This window comes from Pinus tabuliformis, chromosome 5_2 (genome assembly GCF_031772625.1).
Source record: "Pinus tabuliformis cultivar Carrire ecotype Pingquan chromosome 5_2, CPIR1, whole genome shotgun sequence".
NCBI classification, from domain to species: domain Eukaryota; kingdom Viridiplantae; phylum Streptophyta; class Pinopsida; order Pinales; family Pinaceae; genus Pinus; species Pinus tabuliformis.
The window spans coordinates 600645235-600663179 of NC_142306.1; the positions used below are offsets into that span (position 1 = coordinate 600645235).

General features: G+C 39.8%; 1 protein-coding gene across 1 annotated transcript; it reads left to right on the top strand.

The window, feature by feature from the left end:
* Positions 1–10331: 10331 nt before the first annotated feature.
* LOC149160430 (glutamate receptor 3.3-like) lies at positions 10332–12648 on the top strand. The gene is given in 2 exon segments (XM_089434613.1): positions 10332–11867; positions 11869–12648. Coding segments are annotated over 2 exon segments (2316 nt in total).
* The last annotated feature ends 5297 nt before the right edge of the window (positions 12649–17945 follow it).

Here is a 17945-nt window from a genome sequence, read left to right on the forward strand (position 1 = left end):
AAGGGAGGAAGGGGGATGTGAAAGGGAGGGTTAATTTAATCAATGGGGGTGAGCAGAGAGGTCCAATTTCTACTAATTTCCAAGCCTCCATCCCTATTAAGGTTACGTGGGTGTTTTATGATCTCAAGTGCCTCGCGAACTTTACGCTTGAAATGGTGTTTTTCATTAGCAATGACTTTAGTGTCCTCAAGGCATATATGATGGTTTGTTTTACCTTCATGCTCAACTAAAGTTGAAGAGCGTGTTCTTTCTTTACGGATATCTGCACTAAATTCTTTGAGCCTAATCCTAACTGACCTGCCTATTTCCCCAATATATCGTTCTCCATAAAAGCAGTTGATGATATAAACACCTTTCTGTTGTAGTTGTTCTTGGTTGTCCTTTACCACAGAAATCTACAAACCATAATGATACGATTCTATGTTTTGAATAATTGTTGACTAGATGTTCTCAAGAAGAGACAAGGATGGTGGAAATGGACATGCCTTCAAATAGGAATGATCCTACTGCATTCTCCGCTCATGCTAAAAACAGGAACAATGTAGGTTCAAAGAAGCAATGTAAAGGAAGATCGGGATTCAAAAATTGAAGGAAGGGAAGATGCCTCATTTGTAACAGGTTTGGCCACTCTGCTAGGGAGTGTCCTAATAGAAGGGATACACCTTATGATGATGATAACAACAACCATAAAAATTTTAGGGGCAATAACAATCAAAGCAATGGCATGTTCAACAAGAAAGGAAAAAGGAATGCTTTTGGTACTCAACTTGGAAATGATCGACCTGCCAAAATATCAAGAAACTCTAGGTATGATGAATCTAATGTTACAAATAAAAAGCAAAAATAATTTTTATCTTATATATGCACTCTCTACTACCTATCCTCCGGAAACCTTGGGAAATTGGTTGATTGATAGTGGTTCCTCAAGGCACTTTACTGAATACAAGGAGGCCCTTTCAAATTTGATAGAAAAGGATACAAATTTGGAAATTATCCTTGCAGACAATGCCACCTATCCTGTGAAGGGAGTTGGAAATATTACTCTTCAATTGAATCAAGGTAACATCGTTCATCTACAAGAATCACCATATGCACCTGATCTAAAGAAGAACCTGGTATCTATCTAGGCGATGGAAGACAAAGGATTCAAGGCGCAATTCATAGATGGAAAGGTACGTGCTTGGAAATGAAATTTTAAAGAAGCATTTACTCTTGGATTTAGGGTTGATAGCCTATATCAAGTTGGAGGAAGTCCATTGGGAGCTATGTCTTGCAAATCATCTCTTCAATCCAAACTATGGCACTGGAGGTTTTCTCATATTGATTATAAGGCTCTACTCAATGCAAGGAAGATGGTTACAGGTATGCCTGAATTAAAAATAGAACATGAGGGTGTTTGTGAGGGATGTGCCAAAGGAAAACATACAAGGGGACCATTACTCTCAAGTGATAGCAATACTACTAACATTTTGCAATTGGTTCATTCTGATCTATCTGGTATGTTGTCCGTGACATCTTTGCGTGGATATTTATATTATGTTATTTTTGTGGATGACTTCTCTCACAAAACTTGGATATATTTCTTGAAGAATAAGGATGAAGTTTTCTCAATGTATCGTTCTTTCAAAGCCTTGGTTGAAAATCAAACTGGGAAGAAGATCAAAATATTAAGGACCGATAATGGAATTGAATATGAATCAAATGAATTGAATGACTATTGTAGAGAAGTTGACATTAAGAGGGAGACTACTTCCGCATATAATCCTGAGAAAAATGGTGTTGTTGAAAGGAAGATTCATTCTATGATATAAGCCACTCATGCCATGATACATGATAAAAGCCTTTCGAAGTTCCTATGGGATGAAGCTGCCAACATTACCGTGTATGTTCAAAATATATGCCCTCATCAAGCGTTAGAATCCAAAACTCCTGAAGAAGTTTTCACCGGTAAGAAACGTGATGTTTCTCATTTTAGAATGTTTGGTAGTCTCATGTATTTTCATGTGCAGAAAGGAAAGAGAAGAAAATTGGATGCATCTGGGAAGAAAGGAATATTTGTGGGCTATAATGAAACTTGCAAGACATATAGAACTATGTGCCTGGTCAAAAGGAAGTGGAGATAAGTCATGATGCCACCTTTGAAGAAGATGTTGCCCTTGGCAAGATTAGCAACCTTCCTATTCCAAGGAAGGAAAAATAAGCATATACAGGAAAATAGGGAGAAATCTAGGATGAGTCGATGCCCGATGTTGAAGAACCAATGGATCCCATTAATCCACCTCCTCATGTGACCTCCTCTAAAAGGAGACCCTCATGGCTTAGGGAAACTCTCAAAGATGTAGAGAGACATATTGCACCAAGGGGGACATTTCATGAAAGTAAGAAGTCGAATAGGTACCAAGGGTACTTAACTTCCATGAGCACCATTATTCAATATGAGCCTTGCTCATTTGAAGAAGTTGTGAAGCACCAAGTATGGAAGGATGCTATGAATGAAGAGTATGAGTCGATTATGAAGAATGATGTCTGAGATGTGGTCCATAAACCCCAAGAAAAATATGTTGCCACCTCTAAATGGATCTACAAGATCAAGCATGGAGCAGATGGAAGTGTTGAAAAGTTCAAGGCCATATTTGTTGCTCAAGGCTTCTCTCAAAAGGAAGGTGTGGACTATGATCAGATATTTGCACTAGTTTCCTAATATACCACCATCCATTCGACCATATCCCTTACTGCCTCGCAAGGTTGGAACCTACACCAAATGGATGTCAATATTGCCTTCTTACATGGTTAACTCAAGGAGGAAGTCTATGTAGAAAAACCCAAGGGGTTCGAAGTCCAAGATCGTAAGACACATGTATGCAGGTTGAAGAAAACCCTTTATGGGTTGATGCAAGCACCCTGGGCTTGGTATGAGAGGATTGACAACTATCTGATGAAGCTAGGATTTACAAGAAGTGAAGATGATCCAAACCTTTACTTTAAGGTTGGGAATCATATACCTCTCATCTTGGTACTTTATGTGGAAGATATCTTTCTGACAGGTGTAGACCCTCTCATTCATCAATGCAAGAGGGAGTTGGCTTTTGAATTCGAGATGAAGGACCTAGGATTATTTCCTAGGGTTGGAGGTCTGGCAAAATCCAGGTGAGATTTTCCTTTTTCAAGGAAAATACATTGTGAAGATACTTGAAATATTTGGGATGGTGGTTTGCAAGACTATGACTACTTCGATGGAACTTAACTTCAAGAAGTTATGTGGAAGTGTTACTCAACTTGATTTGGGAAATACTTATGAGTATCGTTAACTCGTGGGGGCCCTGATGTTCTTGGTGAAATCTCATCTGGACATATGTTTTGTAGTGAATACATTGAGTTAGTTTATGGTCGAGACTCATCACATTCATTGGATTTATGCCAAGAATCTTTTGAGATATCTTTGGGGCATAATCACCTATGGACTGAGATACACTGTCGGGAATGTGAGGCTCCATGGTTACTCTAATGGAGACTAGTATGGCAGTGTGGTGGATCATAAAAGAACATCTGGATGTTTCTTCTCTCTAGGTTCTTCTTTGATATCTTGGATGAGTAGGAAGAAAAAGTCGGTTGCTTTGAGCACCGTTGAGGAAGAATATATTACTACTAGCATGGCATCCTGGGAAGTTGTTTCGTTGAGGAAGCTCTTTAGAGAGTTGTTTGGACATGTTCTCGATACCACCTTGATCTTTTGCGACAACCAAAGTGGGATTTATCTTTCTTAGAATCCCGTGTTTCATGACCTCTCCAAGCATATTTATATCAGGTACCACTTTATCTTGGATGTGGTACAATGGGGAGAAATAAGGCTGCATCACATTGGGACTGATGAACAGGTCACAGATATTCTTGTGAAGCCCATGGGGAAGGTCAAATTCTTAACCTTCCGTGAATTATTTGGAGTCATGGAGAGACCCTCATATGAGGGTTCCGTATGAGATGGATATTGAGCTTTGGGAACTTCGGGGGCATTTGGGTACTTCTTGGAGTGCTGAGAGAACATAGAGTGAGTGGTTCACCTTCCCCTAGTGGTGCATTGTGTACAGGGTGAGCGGTTCACCTTCCCTTGTGATACCCCAAGTTTATATATACATAGGATGAGTGGTTAACCTTCTCCTATGGAATATGAGTAGGATGAGTGGTTCACCTTTTCTTGTCGATACATCCTACCCATGCAGTCTGAGACACATGGGAAGTACCTCTCATCTCACTAATGAGTAGGGAAATGAGGATAGGGACCATATTACTTCCGATGAACACATCGTTTACTACCATACTCCTTATGCTAGGATGTTTGATATTGATCTGGGATCAATGGAAACTGACTTCAACTCAGTGGAAAGTGGTATGATACACTCTCGATTATTGGAGACTGACTTCGAGTCAGTGGAGAATGGTATGACACATGATCGATCATTTATTCTTCATTATTTATTCATGGTTCAGCAGAGTAGAATAGAGCAGAGCATAGAAAAGTAGAATAGGGATGTCAGAGATGGTACATATTGACAGATGGTTTGGTAGGTGGAGTTCTCCCTAGTTGAGAGGGAGTGTTAAATTTGGCAACTAGGGCCAAAATCCACCTTGGATAACTCATATGATGCAACTGATATTTTTATTGGATTCCTCTTTCCAAGAGGTGTAGGATTGATCTAAAGATCATCTCATTCTGACATGTACAAATGGAATTATGAATTTATTTCTATTATGGACAAATTGTCAAGGTCAGCCAACAAACTTATGTAGGCTCAGAAGCCCAAAAGACATGTCTTTTCATCCTCAACATTGCATATAAATAGAAGGTGAATCTACCTCATTTGGACATCATTCATTCTCACACATATCTCTCTCTCCTCATCTGATTGGGTCATACAACTTCAGGGCAGCCTTCTTCTCCTCCACACATAATAAGTTTGACTGTGATTTTATGTTTTGGGCATTGATCGAATTGCAGGAAGGTTTGACCAATGTTGATCGGGTAGCAGTTGACCAAGTTTGACTATGTTTTTCTTGGGGAATATTCTGTTTGGGAAAGCCACATTTCTAGGCACAGAAATAGAGGCATTCAGATTTGTTTAACCAGCGTTGACCACAGGCTTAACTCTTCTTGACCAAGTTTGGGTAATATTTTTGGGACTGTTTTGGGCTAGTTCTGACTATCCTTGGAGGACGAGTTGACTGGGTTTCACCAAGCTGATTTAGAGGAGATATTTTGCCACGTTGACCAACGTTGAATTTTTGGTTAGGGCATCCTATTGACTACAATTTGACTGGACAAATTTTGATTGTGATTGGGCAAATAAATTTCTATATTGTACTCTCTCTCTTTGCTGAAGTTTTAAAGAATAATAAGAATATTTGATCAAAGGGTTTTGCCCACATTGGGGTTTTTCCCTGGCATCTGCCAAATATTGTGTCCTCTTATCTTGGCTTGTCAAAAATAGCAACAAGAAATGATAAAAATAGAATCCATAATATTCCAATTTTAATTTGTCCTTGAATTAAAATTGTGAATTAAAATTGAATTTAGTCTCACTAGCTACTTGGAAATAAGTAATTAATTCATTATGGATTAATTAGTTGGAGAAATTCAAGTTAGAAGTCTTCTACAGTCATGTAACAGTTATCCCTTAAATTAAGGAGATTATCCATTAATTAAGGAGATAAAATTGAGTTATATTTGAGTTGTAATTAGTTAGCTCAGTTCACTGAGTTAAGTCCAGTTAAATTAGTTCCAAACTGTTTGAGGAACTAATTATGAGTTATCAGTCAGTTGATGCATGCATGCACTCAACCAGTGTACTCTAGATAACTGAAGATTCCCTCATCAGAAACTCATGCATGTCTATTCTGAGAAAGACCCAGTTGAGATTAAAGTCAAGAATAGTGTACAATCAGTTGCTTGTGTTTTCCTACAAAGGAAACTAATGCATGTAGTCAAGGAAAGGTTCCTTGGGGATTGCATAGTTCTAATAGTGTGTTAGAGCAGTGTTTCACTTGGTGAGGTGAGAATCATCCACTAGGAACAGCGCAAGGAAATAGGAGCTTGGAGGGCAGAGGAGAAGGCTTGTGAGAAGCTTTGATTTCCTATGAGCATCTGTGAGGATTGTACTGAGAGTTGGATAGCTGTGAGAGTTAAGGCTTTGTATAATTCCTATGTATTTCCACCTTGTATGATAATACAGATAGTGGGGTTGTTAGCTGAGGCTTTCCCCAAAGTATTTTCATGTCTATTATGCATTGATTCTTCTTCTTCTAGTTATATGTGTTCGGCTCGATCTTGCTCTATCTTTAAGCTCCGAAAATTGATAGTAGAAGTAGGTTATAGTATTTTTCTTTGGTTATATTGCATTATTGGGTTAATCTACAATCAGATTTTCTAAATTATCTTAGTGCGAGATTTGTAGAGAATTTTCAGAATTTCTACATGGTATCAGAGCTAGCTAATCTATAGAGAAATTTCTACATGGTATCAGAGCCAAGTTTATCGGAGCAGTGAACAGTACACGGAGAAGAGAATTCAAAGTTTGAAGTTCGGGGTTGCAGGTGCAAATCGAATTCATATCATACTTCAAATTGAGATGGGACATTATGCGACTAATTGCCCATCGAAGAAGTCCAAGAAGGGATCCTCAAAAGGATCGAAAGGTGAGGCAATAGCCTCTCAGTTCAAAAGGAACTTTACCCTCATCACATGCATGGTGTCATCGATGATGGGTTGTGTCTGGTATATTGATAGTGGAGCCTCATTCCACATGACCAGTGAAAAAATTTTATTCAGTACCTTGGAGGAGAAAGACCTCAAGATTCACATAGAGATGGGTGATGACGGAAAGTATAGTGTTTCAAGTGTGGGCACGGTTGCTGCTTTTCAGAGGGAGCATGGAGCTTCTATCACCTTGACAGATGTGAACTATGTGCCTAAACTAAAGAAGAACTTGGTATCAGTCGCGATGTTCGAGGATAAAGGCTACGATGTTGTCTTTAGTAAGGGAAAGGTGTTCCTTAGACACATCACCACGAGACAGGTGAAACAGATTGGTTCACAAGTTAAGAACATGTATGCTCTTGAGGTTTAAGATGCATGCAAATCCTTGAGGAGCAAGGAAAATGTTAGAGACTTGGTGGTTGAGAGGGAGAGTAAATTATCTCTCAACATGCAATCCCAAAAGAAGTCTCAGACAATTATAGAGGAGCCACAATTGGAGAAGTGGGTGTTAGACTCAGTCTTGTCAGTCCTCTGTCAGAGTCAAATTCACCAAGGTTCATTTCTCGTCATTTGCAGTCATCAAATGCCATTTTGGTCAAAAAGAGTCATTTTAATTCTAGAGTCCAGGGTTTTGTCTCCAGAAGGTTGAAGTAATGCTTGCAGGCCAGAGGGAAGTTCAGTAAGTGTTTATTTCAAGAGTTTCATCATCATTAATGCACAAAGATATTTCTTCTTCAAAACTCTGTTTTGAAGAAGAAATTGTCAAATTTGTTTTATGATACGCTCCATTCACAAAATGAACTCTTGGCAAATCATCCTAATTGTCGAATGTACAACACGCTCAGCAGTTTGGTGGAGTTTGATGGTTATTATCTTGAAAGTGAAACCTGTGTGGCTTGTAGCTGTTCAGAAATGCCTTATACAAGAATGAAGTTGGACAATCTGAAATCTGAGACCAAGTTCACTGACAACTGAAACATTGTCAAATGCATAGGATGTATCAAATGAAGTAAGTGTAGAGCTGAAAGGTCAACCTGATCTGATTATTGGAAATTACAGCGATGGGGATTTAGTCACATCTTTGATGGCACATAAACAAGGAATTACTTAGTGCAACATTGCTCATGCTTTGGAGAGGATCAAAATAAGTCTTCATGGTTTCAACGGCTCCAACACCTGCAGGAAATAAATCAAGAAAAAGTCATCATTTCAAGGCCAAAAGTCAGAGGAAACGAGAAATCAGAGTTTGTGTCCAAGTTGTCAAAGTGCCAAGACTCTACAACTTTACAAAGTGAATTTGCCAAAATCAAAGTCATCAAGATATTTTCATTGATTGAAGGGCCATTTGCATCCAAAAAGATCTAATTGAAGGGTTAAAGGATGATTTTTTTTTTTTTTTTTTTTTTTTTTTGAGGTCGGAATTGTGCTGACAGTCAACGCGCGGCGCATACAAAGAGCGTGCGGCGCATAGAGTGCATGTGGCGCAGTGGGCATCATTTGTCAGTGCATTTTTGTGTGTGCGCGGTGCACCAAACCAGTATGGCGCACTGGGAGTGCGCACGGTGCGTTGAGCCTTTCACCCTGCATTCATCACGGTTTGGTGATTTTTTCAATTCAGATCATCTTTTCGACAGCGCTATCATACATTCTTCAGTTCAAAAAGCGGTCCACATATGAATTGGACCCGGATGATCTATCCAGTGTTCGAATCTGAAGTTGAAAGACATCCAAAGAATGTGTTTTTCTATCAGGATTCTTCTGATACAGGTTCCTTCATTCTGGGTATTCAAACAGAATGGCAATAGCAGCAAATGAATCTGACGCTTTCACCATTAATAGCCAGCCGGGAGACTTGTTCTCATGCTCAAAAGAAGATACCTTCAGAGTTTCGGTTGAGAGTGGAAAGACATATCTTCTGAGAATGGTCAACGCTGGCCTCAATCGCCAACTATTCTTCACCATTGCAAAACACAAGATGACCGTTGTGGCCGTGGACACCTCTTACACGAAACCCTACAAAACCAAAACAGTCCTCATATCACCTGGTCAGACCACCGATGTGCTCCTCAAGGCCAAAAAATCATCTGGAAAATACTACATGGCTGCTCGAGTCTACAACAGCGCACCAGGAATTCCATTCAACAATTCCACCACGACAGCAACACTGGATTACAAGTCCCATGACGAAGATACCACTTCTTCCAATTCGAATTCCCTCCCTATCATGCCTCTTCTCCCTGCATTTAACGATACCCCAACTGCTTTCAAATTTATCACAAAGCTGAGGAGCCTGAAGGCCTCGGTTCCTCAAACAGTCAACGAGGAGATGCTCATTACAATTGGATTAGGACTCCATAGCTGCCCAAGCAATTCCTGTGCAGGACCCAATGGCCAAAGATTGGTGGGAAGCATGAACAATTTTTCATTCGTTTTGCCACAGAATTTTGCCATGCTGCAAGCTCTGTTCCATAACATCAGTGGAGTTTTCACCAAAGATTTTCCAGATAATCCTCCACTGCCATTCAATTACACTTCCCAAAATCTGCCAGCCAGTCTCTTAGAAACGCAGTTGGGCACTCGAGTAAAGGTTCTCAAATTCAATAGCACTGTGCAAGTAGTGCTTCAGGCTACAGGTCTTGTTACAATTGAGAGCCATCCGATCCACATTCATGGGTTCGATTTTTATGTTATAGGGCAGGGATTCGGTAATTATAATCCTGAAATTGATCCGCTTGACTTCAACCTCGTTGACCCTCAGATGCGAAACACCATTGCAGTTCCTACAGGCAGATGGGCAGCAATAAGATTCATAGCGAACAATCCAGGAATTTGGTTGATGCATTGCCATCTAGACAGCCATTCGATTGTAGGTCTGACAATGGCATTTCTTGTGGAGAATGGAGCAGATGGAAACATATTCTACCTGACTATAAGAAGATTAGACATTATGAAAGAAATATTCCACCAGGTCATGTCAGCTACTGGAACATGACACCAAAAGAACAGATGGACAAGAGACTACCAACTAATTATACCAAGGAACTATATGATGCAATGAATAAACATTTTGGCCAGAAAGGAAATGATGTTGGAGATATGATTATTGATACATCCGCATCAGATCATGGAAACATTTGAAGATTTCCTTACACCTGCAAAGAATGTGATAATGCATGAAAATACAATGCCTGAGACACCACTTCAGAGCCCTGGTGATACCTCTACTGATAGAGATAAACAATATCCAAGGAAAAAGCGAAAATCATCATCAAAAACAGCTGGCATTAAGGCAACCTTGTCTGAGAACAATAAGATGATCATGTCAAACCTTAAGATGGCTGAGGAGGGGCGGATGAAACGTCATGAAAAATATTGTAATCTGTTTGAACGGAGAATGGAGATGGATGAGAAATATCTGAACCACCATGCAATGAATGTGCAACGGATGATCAATGTTGAGGACGAAGGAAGGTGAAAAGTCAAAAATTAAATGCCTAAATATAAAACAAAGATATCCACAACAGAGGATTCAAACGAGGAAAATCCACAGGACTCCGGCGGAAAATAGAGGAGGCAACCTTGAATGACACAAGTCTTCAATACAGCTTTGGAGTTAATGAAAAAGGATGTGGTGGCAATAATAGGTCCACAATACTCCGACCTTGCTCATGTTGTATCTCATATAGCAAATGGACTTCAAATACCACTTTTGTCCTTTGCAGCTACTGATCCAACTCTGACATCATATGAATACCCTTATTTTAATCGTATGACCTACAGTGATGTTTCTCAGATGGAAGCAATTGCAGATTTTGTGGATTCCTTTGGCTGGAAAGAAGTTGTTGCCGTGTATATGGATGATGACCATGGGAGAAATGGAATTTCTGCATTAGGGGATGCTCTGGCAAATGTGGGAGCTAAGATTTCCAATAAGGCAGCTATGATTCCTGGAGTTGGCCCAAGCCAGATGGGTGATGTGTTGACAAACTTGGCTTCGATGGATACACGAGTTTTTGTAGTCCACATGTTTTCAGATGCTGGCCTTAAACTTTTTTCTGAAGTCAAGGACATTGGTATGTTGAGCGCCGGCTATGTCTGGATAGCCACAAATTGGCTATCTTCTGTTTTAGATTCTGGTTTACTTGAAGAAGGCATCATGAAGTCACTTCAAGGTTTAATCAGCCTGCGTCCACATACTCCAAATTCAAGACAGCAGCGTGTAATTGCACAAAGGTGGAAAAAATTACAAACAGACAATATGGTTAACGCCTCCTTGAATGCATTTGGACTATATGCTTATGACAGTATACTGATGATTGCTCACTCTCTCAACACCTACTTCAAACAAGGAGGAAATATCTCTTTTGCAGAACCATCTTCTCTATCAAGTCAGAGCGGAGGCAAATCAGAACTAGCAGAACTGAAGGTCTTTGAAGGAGGAGCACAGTTACAAAAGATAATATTACAAACTAATTTCAACGGCATTGCAGGTCCTGTACTCTTGGACAAAAATGGGAACTTGATGAGCTCCGCATTTGAGATTATCAATGTAGTTGATAAAGGCTTCCGCAGCATTGGTTTCTGGTCAAAACAAACTGGTTTATCAGTTACCCCTCCAGAATATACAGCTACCATCAGTAATAATGAATCTCATATAAATCTAACAGTCTCTGGTATTATATGGCCTGGTCAAAGCAAAACAGTGCCACGGGGTTGGGTTCATGGCAGCCAACTTGTGATTGGGGTGCCAAGAAAGACAGGGTTCAAAGAATTTGTGACAACAGTGAAAGGCAGCAACGCGGTAAAAGGATATTGTATTGATGTGTTTATGGCTGCAGTGAAATCGCTTCCTTATACTGTTCAGTACACATTTAGACCTTATGGAACAGGGGATTCTACACCCAATTACAACGATCTCGTGGAGCAGGTCGCTTTACAGAAATATGATGCAGTCGTTGGAGACGTTCTTATTGTGAAAAATCGGTCGAAAATTGTGGACTTCACACAACCTTACATAGAAACAGGCCTAGTTGTAGTGGTTCGTGCAAACGAGATAGAATCGAATCCATGGGCTTTCTTGCGTCCATTTTCACCAGGGATGTGGTGTACGACTGGTGCTTTTTTTTCTCATCATGGGAGCTGTTGTATGGATTGTGGAGCATAGAGTAAACCCTGAGTTTCGAGGGCCTCCACAGCGACAAGTTAGTAATGTTCTCTGGTTTGCTTTCTCTACGATGTTCTTCGCACACAAGCAAAACACTAAGAGCACTCTTGGGCGAGCCGTGCTTCTCATATGGCTATTTGTGATCTTAATCATCAGTCAAAGTTACACTGCAAGTCTAACATCGATCCTCACAGCGCAGCGGCTTTCAACAACAATAACTGGAATTGATAGTTTAGTATCAAGCAATTTACCAATAGGATATCAAACAGGATCATATGTTCAAAAGTATCTATCAGAAACATTCAATATAGCCCAATACAGACTTGTTCCTTTTGATTCACCAGAGAGATATGCTAGAGCATTGTCTTTGGGACCAAAAGAAGGAGGTGTAGCAGCAGTTGTGGATGAGCTTCCCTATATTCAATTGTTTTTATCCAAGCAGTGTGGATTTACTATTGTGGGTGAAGAATTCTCCAAAAGTGGATGGGGATTTGCTTTTCCAAAGGATTCCCCGCTGGCAACCGACCTTTCGACAGCAATCCTGAACCTCTCTGAGAATGGTGAACTTCAGAGAATTCATGATAAGTGGTTTAAAAATAATACATGTGATACAAATAGCAATCAAGGCAACTCTAGTAGGTTTGGCCTGAACAGATTCTGGGGCCTTTTCATAGTGCTTGGAGTTGTTTGTTGTATAGCCTTGCTCGTATATTTTTGTCGCATTTTCAGTCCATAATATAGGGGAAGGGGGGAAGGCGTTGAACACATCAGTATTGTTGTAAGCAGTGCATAAAGGAGAAGGCCTTGAATGACACAAAAGGTGAAAAGGTCGAAAACCAAGCGGTGAAAAAGGCACAGGGAAGGCAAAAAGTTGGAAACCGAAAAGCCAAAATTTAAATCAGAGACATCTACCAGGGCAGAGAAACAGGATTTGATTTCCTATTTTTCACTTCAGTTATGATCTGCAGCTACAGTTGTCGTCTTTTTATTGATCATCAAAAAAGTTTCAAGTGGAATAATGTAACGTTGTTCTGTCTATAGAACAGATGGACGGTTCATTTCCTATCCTCAGGATTTTAGGTGAAACGGCCCCTATTCTCATCGATCTGTTTTCCCATTCCTGAGTCTATTTATTGTATTAAAAATTATGTGTAAAGGGTTCTGAGTTCTGGCAAACAGTGGGAGAGCTGTGAAGGAAAACTTCACTGTACAGTTTTTGACAGGGATTTAATGAAAAGATACAGCTTTGACTCCTGAGATTCTTGTGGTGTGAATTCAGCATTGTCTTTTCCTTTGTTTCATATGTAGCTTGTTATGTTTCCATTTCATTTCATAATAATTTCTAAATGAATACTTTTAAGTGAGAAAGGCAAAATCTAGTTTGCTACTCTGCCTTAGGAAGGTATTCATGTCTTGTGTTTTCTTCTGTTTGATAAGGATTCATCTATTGCCCTTGTCAACCCCTCAGTATTCTTTTCATTCCATATAATTTCAAAATTGAATGCTAAATTTATTGCCTGTCTTGCCTCCTGAGATAATCTGTGTCTCGGATTTAATCTCCCTGCTCATGCTATTCTCGATCCCACACTGCCCAGAAAACCCAGTCATTTATCAAATTACCCCTTTCCTATCCATTTACTAGCCTAAAATCAGTTCCCATTTTTAGTCATCTGACACCGGATTGCTCATTTTATCGAGATTAACTGGAGAGGGCCCTCTCCTGTCCTCGTAGGGCTAGCTACGAGGCTGAGCTTGGTTTGATGTTGCCTCGAGTTTCGCCTTCTTTCAGCCTGAGGCAGATTCGAGCGCTAACATAGTGGCGACTCCACTGGGGACGAAATGGTTTGCTTGAAGATTGTTTTGCCCCAGTACATATCTCAAGTTCAGAGCTGATTGTTGATGGTGAACAACGATCAGACATAGGAAGATGGTTGAAATCATTCACCTGGCGACTCCTTTCACTGAAGAATCCAGCAACTGGTGCTTCATGGTGACTCCACTGCAGAGAGATCAGCAGCTTTGACATTTTCAAGATGGATCGGATTGCAAGAAGATACGCTCCCATGAGCCGAGATCACATCCCAGGTTTTCCAAATAAAATGCCCAAGGTAGATTGGTCAAAGAATTTGCCTGTGTTCAGAAATGTGGAAGGTAATGACGTTGCTCTTCATCTGGTGAAATTTCACATCCATGTGCATAGATTAAAGATCAATTTTCCTGAAGACTGTTTGATGAAAACGTTTATGGCTACCCTGGAAGATGAAGCCCGATCTTGGTATGAAAGTTTGCCACCTGCTTCCATTTATTGTCTAAAGTATTTTCATTCAATATTCTTTGAGAAGTATAAAGAATTTTATCCATCATTAAATCTAGTTCATGACTGTTGCAAACATGCTTCTACTTTTATTGAAAGCCTTGAAAAATATTATGAAGATGATAATTTTACGGACGAAGAAATCATGGAAGCATTGTATGAAAATCCGTTTCAGCAGCCTACATAACTCTTAGAGGAAACTTGGCAGCAGGATCAAAATCAGCAGGTTAAGGATTTCCATATGATTGAAAATGATGGAAAAAGAAGTCCTATTTTAGATCTGGTTGAGATAAATGAGGATATGCGGGAAAATGATGTTCCAATCTCCGAAAATGATGATGATAAACCAGATCGAGAGACGGATTGTGATGAGGAAAAATATTTCGTTTCGGATCTCGTAGAAGAGAATTGCATTGTTGAGGCTGCCTCAAATGAAGAAGACAGAGTTACAGGCCTAACTGCCCTCATCTCATCAGAACACAACCTTCCTACCAAGGTAATCCAGTCAATTCATGAACAGCAAGAGGATATCTTTGTTCAAGTAGGTGAAAAAGTTTCTCTGGATGAATTTATGATAGATGATGTCATGCTTGAGTTTCAAGAATCATCCGAAGTTGCTTTTCTTATGATTAATGAATGTAATAAGGAACATGAAAACCTGGCTATCATATCATATGAAGATAACCTACAGTACATTTACACCGCAGAAGATCAAAACATTCAGGATTTCCATTCAGATTCTTCTTCATATGTTTCATGTGCTGAAATGTTTTTCCAAGAAGAGATCTGCTCATCTATTTGTTCAGAATTTTTTGGGGACCAGGAGCAGATTTTCACTGAAGTACATTTTGAAGAGAGATCAGAAGCAGGTGAAAAGGACACCTTGTTCTTTTAGCAGGAGGTGGCAATGGAAAATATTCATATTTTTCAAGATCCTCTGGCAAGTTTGTTGCAGCCAGCAGTGAAGGTGATTATTGTAGTGTTCAGTGATGAAGGAGATCATGGTAAATTAGCTTTTTGGAGACCCAGTTACAAGCATCTACTGTTGACCAGAAGATCTGATAGGAAGAATCAGTCAAGAAGCCATCTTCTTGATTGGTTGCATTGGCATTTTGATATAGTTTGAGGATATATTGTCTTGTAAGAAACACAGGTGGCCATGTACTGCCACCAAGCTTTAAGTTTTAAGTCCAGGTCTTTGCCATTTTGAGTTAGTTTGTTAGAGTCAAGTTTTTTCGATCATGTCAGTTTGCATTGAGTCAGTTTCAGTCAAGTTTCAGTCAATAAATTGAGTCATGTTGGTTTTTCGGAATAATGGACTCCATAGCCCAATGGACGAAGGCACTGTCTAGCTCTCCCAGAGATCTGATGTTCTTGGCACCTCCACAGAGTGGCAGCTTCCATCCCAATTGGAGCCAATGTTAGACTCAGTCTTGTCAGTCCTCTGTTAGAGTCAAATTCACCAAGGTTCATTTCTCATCATTTGCAGTCATCGAATGCCATTTTGGCTATCCATTCGCTGAGCGTGACTCGGAGAGAGCCCTCTCCTACTCTGGTAGGGCTAGCTACCAGACAGAGCGTGGTTTGTGGTTACCCTAATTTTTGCCTTCCTTCAGCCTAAGGCAGATTTAGGTGCTAACAGTGGGCAGAGGGATCACATGCAGCGATACCTCCAGGTGTGAGGTTGGGCAATATGAAGTGATAGTCTCAAGAAGGCTGAAATTTGGCAAGGTATATTATGAAACCAACTCAAGAAAAAGATAGAAAAGATAGATCAACGCCTTAAAATTCAGCCTCTTCAAGGGGGCAACCTCCTTTACATTACATAAATGAACAATTCTTGGATGATACAAATGACAAAACCTCCTTTCTATATATAGGAGTCTAAGGAGTCACAATATAACCCAGCCGACCTAACAATAATAATATAAAGCCACAAAAATAACAATAGAGGGATTCTATGGGGCACAGTAATAACAATATGGGGATAATAGGGGCACAACAATATTAATAAGGGGTACAACTAAAATAGTAATGGGGTAATCACTAGTATTATAGGGACCCAACATGCCCCTCTCCTTCAAAAAAGTGTTGTCCTCAACGCTTGAGTAGTTCTGGATACTTCTGCATAAAATTCTCATCCTCCCATGTGGAATCTTCAGCAGATAAGTTCTTCCACTTGATAAGATACTCCGAAATTGATCGATTTCGTAGCTGTCGAGTTCTTGTTTCTGTGACTGCTTCCGGTTCCAATATAATTTTTCCTTCCTCGTCAAGTTCTGGCAATATTGTTTGAACTGGGAGCTTGTCGCCTATAACCTTCTTTAAACATGAAACATGGAAAACTGGGTGCAATCGAGAAGCTGCAGGAAGCTCCAATTTGTATGCCATAGTACCAATCTTTTGCAACACCTTGTATGGACCATAATACTTTGGTGATAATTTATTATCCTTCTTAGCTTGCTTGAGGGACATTTGCTTATATGGTTGTAGCCGTAGGAATACCCAATCACCTACATCAAAACTTCTTTCACTGCGATGTTGATCTGCCTGTTGTTTCATTCTATTCTGTGCCAACACGAGGTTATCCTTTAAGAGTTGGAGGACTTGTTGTTGATGTTCGATGTGATGTTCCACTGCCTGAACCTTAGAATTTTCTCTTAAATATGATGTGATGGATGGTGGTTGATACCCATAAAGTGCCATAAATGGGGTCATTTTTGTTGCTGTATGGAAGGAAGTGTTATACCACCATTCAGCCAGAGGCAACCATTTGACCCATTGTGTCTGTTTATCAGATACAAAGCAACGAAGATATCCTTCCAAACATTTGTTTACTATCTCAGTTTGCCCATCAGATTGAGGATGATAAGATGAGCTATGAGCTAACTGAGTACCAAGACAAGAAAATAATTCTGTCCAAAAATTTCCAGTGAAAATGGGATCTCTGTCACTTACAATAATCTTTGGGTTTCCATGTAGCTTTTGAATTGTTTCCATAAATGCAGTAGAAACTGTACTGGCTTTAAATGGATGTGATAATGCACAAAAGTGTGCATACTTGGTAAGTCTGTCAACTACCACCATGATGACACTCTTTCCCTCAGACTTGGGTAAACCTGTGATAAAATCCATTGAAACCTCCTCCCAACGTTGGCTTGGAATGGATAAAGGTTGTAATAGACCCGGTGTCTTAATTGTTTCAACTTTATTTTGTTGGCAAACCAAACATTCCGCCACAAACTTTTGAATATCTGATTTAAGGCCATCCCAAAAAAATTCCTTCTTAACCCTGTGGTAAGTTTTTAAAAATCCTGAGTGCCCTCCTAAGGGAGAAGTGTGCAATTCCATAAGAATCTTTTGTTTTAGCTGGGAATTCTTACAGAGGTATAAGCGATCTTTGTACCATAACGAATCATTTTTCCAGCTAAATGTATCAGATGTACTGGAATCTTGTTGTAACTTTCGAATAAGTGCCCACACTTCTTCATCATTCTTCCATTCCTCCCTTGCTTCGTTTATCCAATCTGGTTGGATAATAGAAATGGCACACAACAATGCTTCCACATCCTCATCCTTTCTTGAGAGTGCATCTGCCACCACATTTTGCTTCCCTTTTTTGTAGATGATTTCAAAGTCATAACCCAACATCTTTGTGACCCACTTTTGTTGCTCTTCAGAGGATAATCTTTGTTCTAAAAAGTATTTAAGGCTATCAT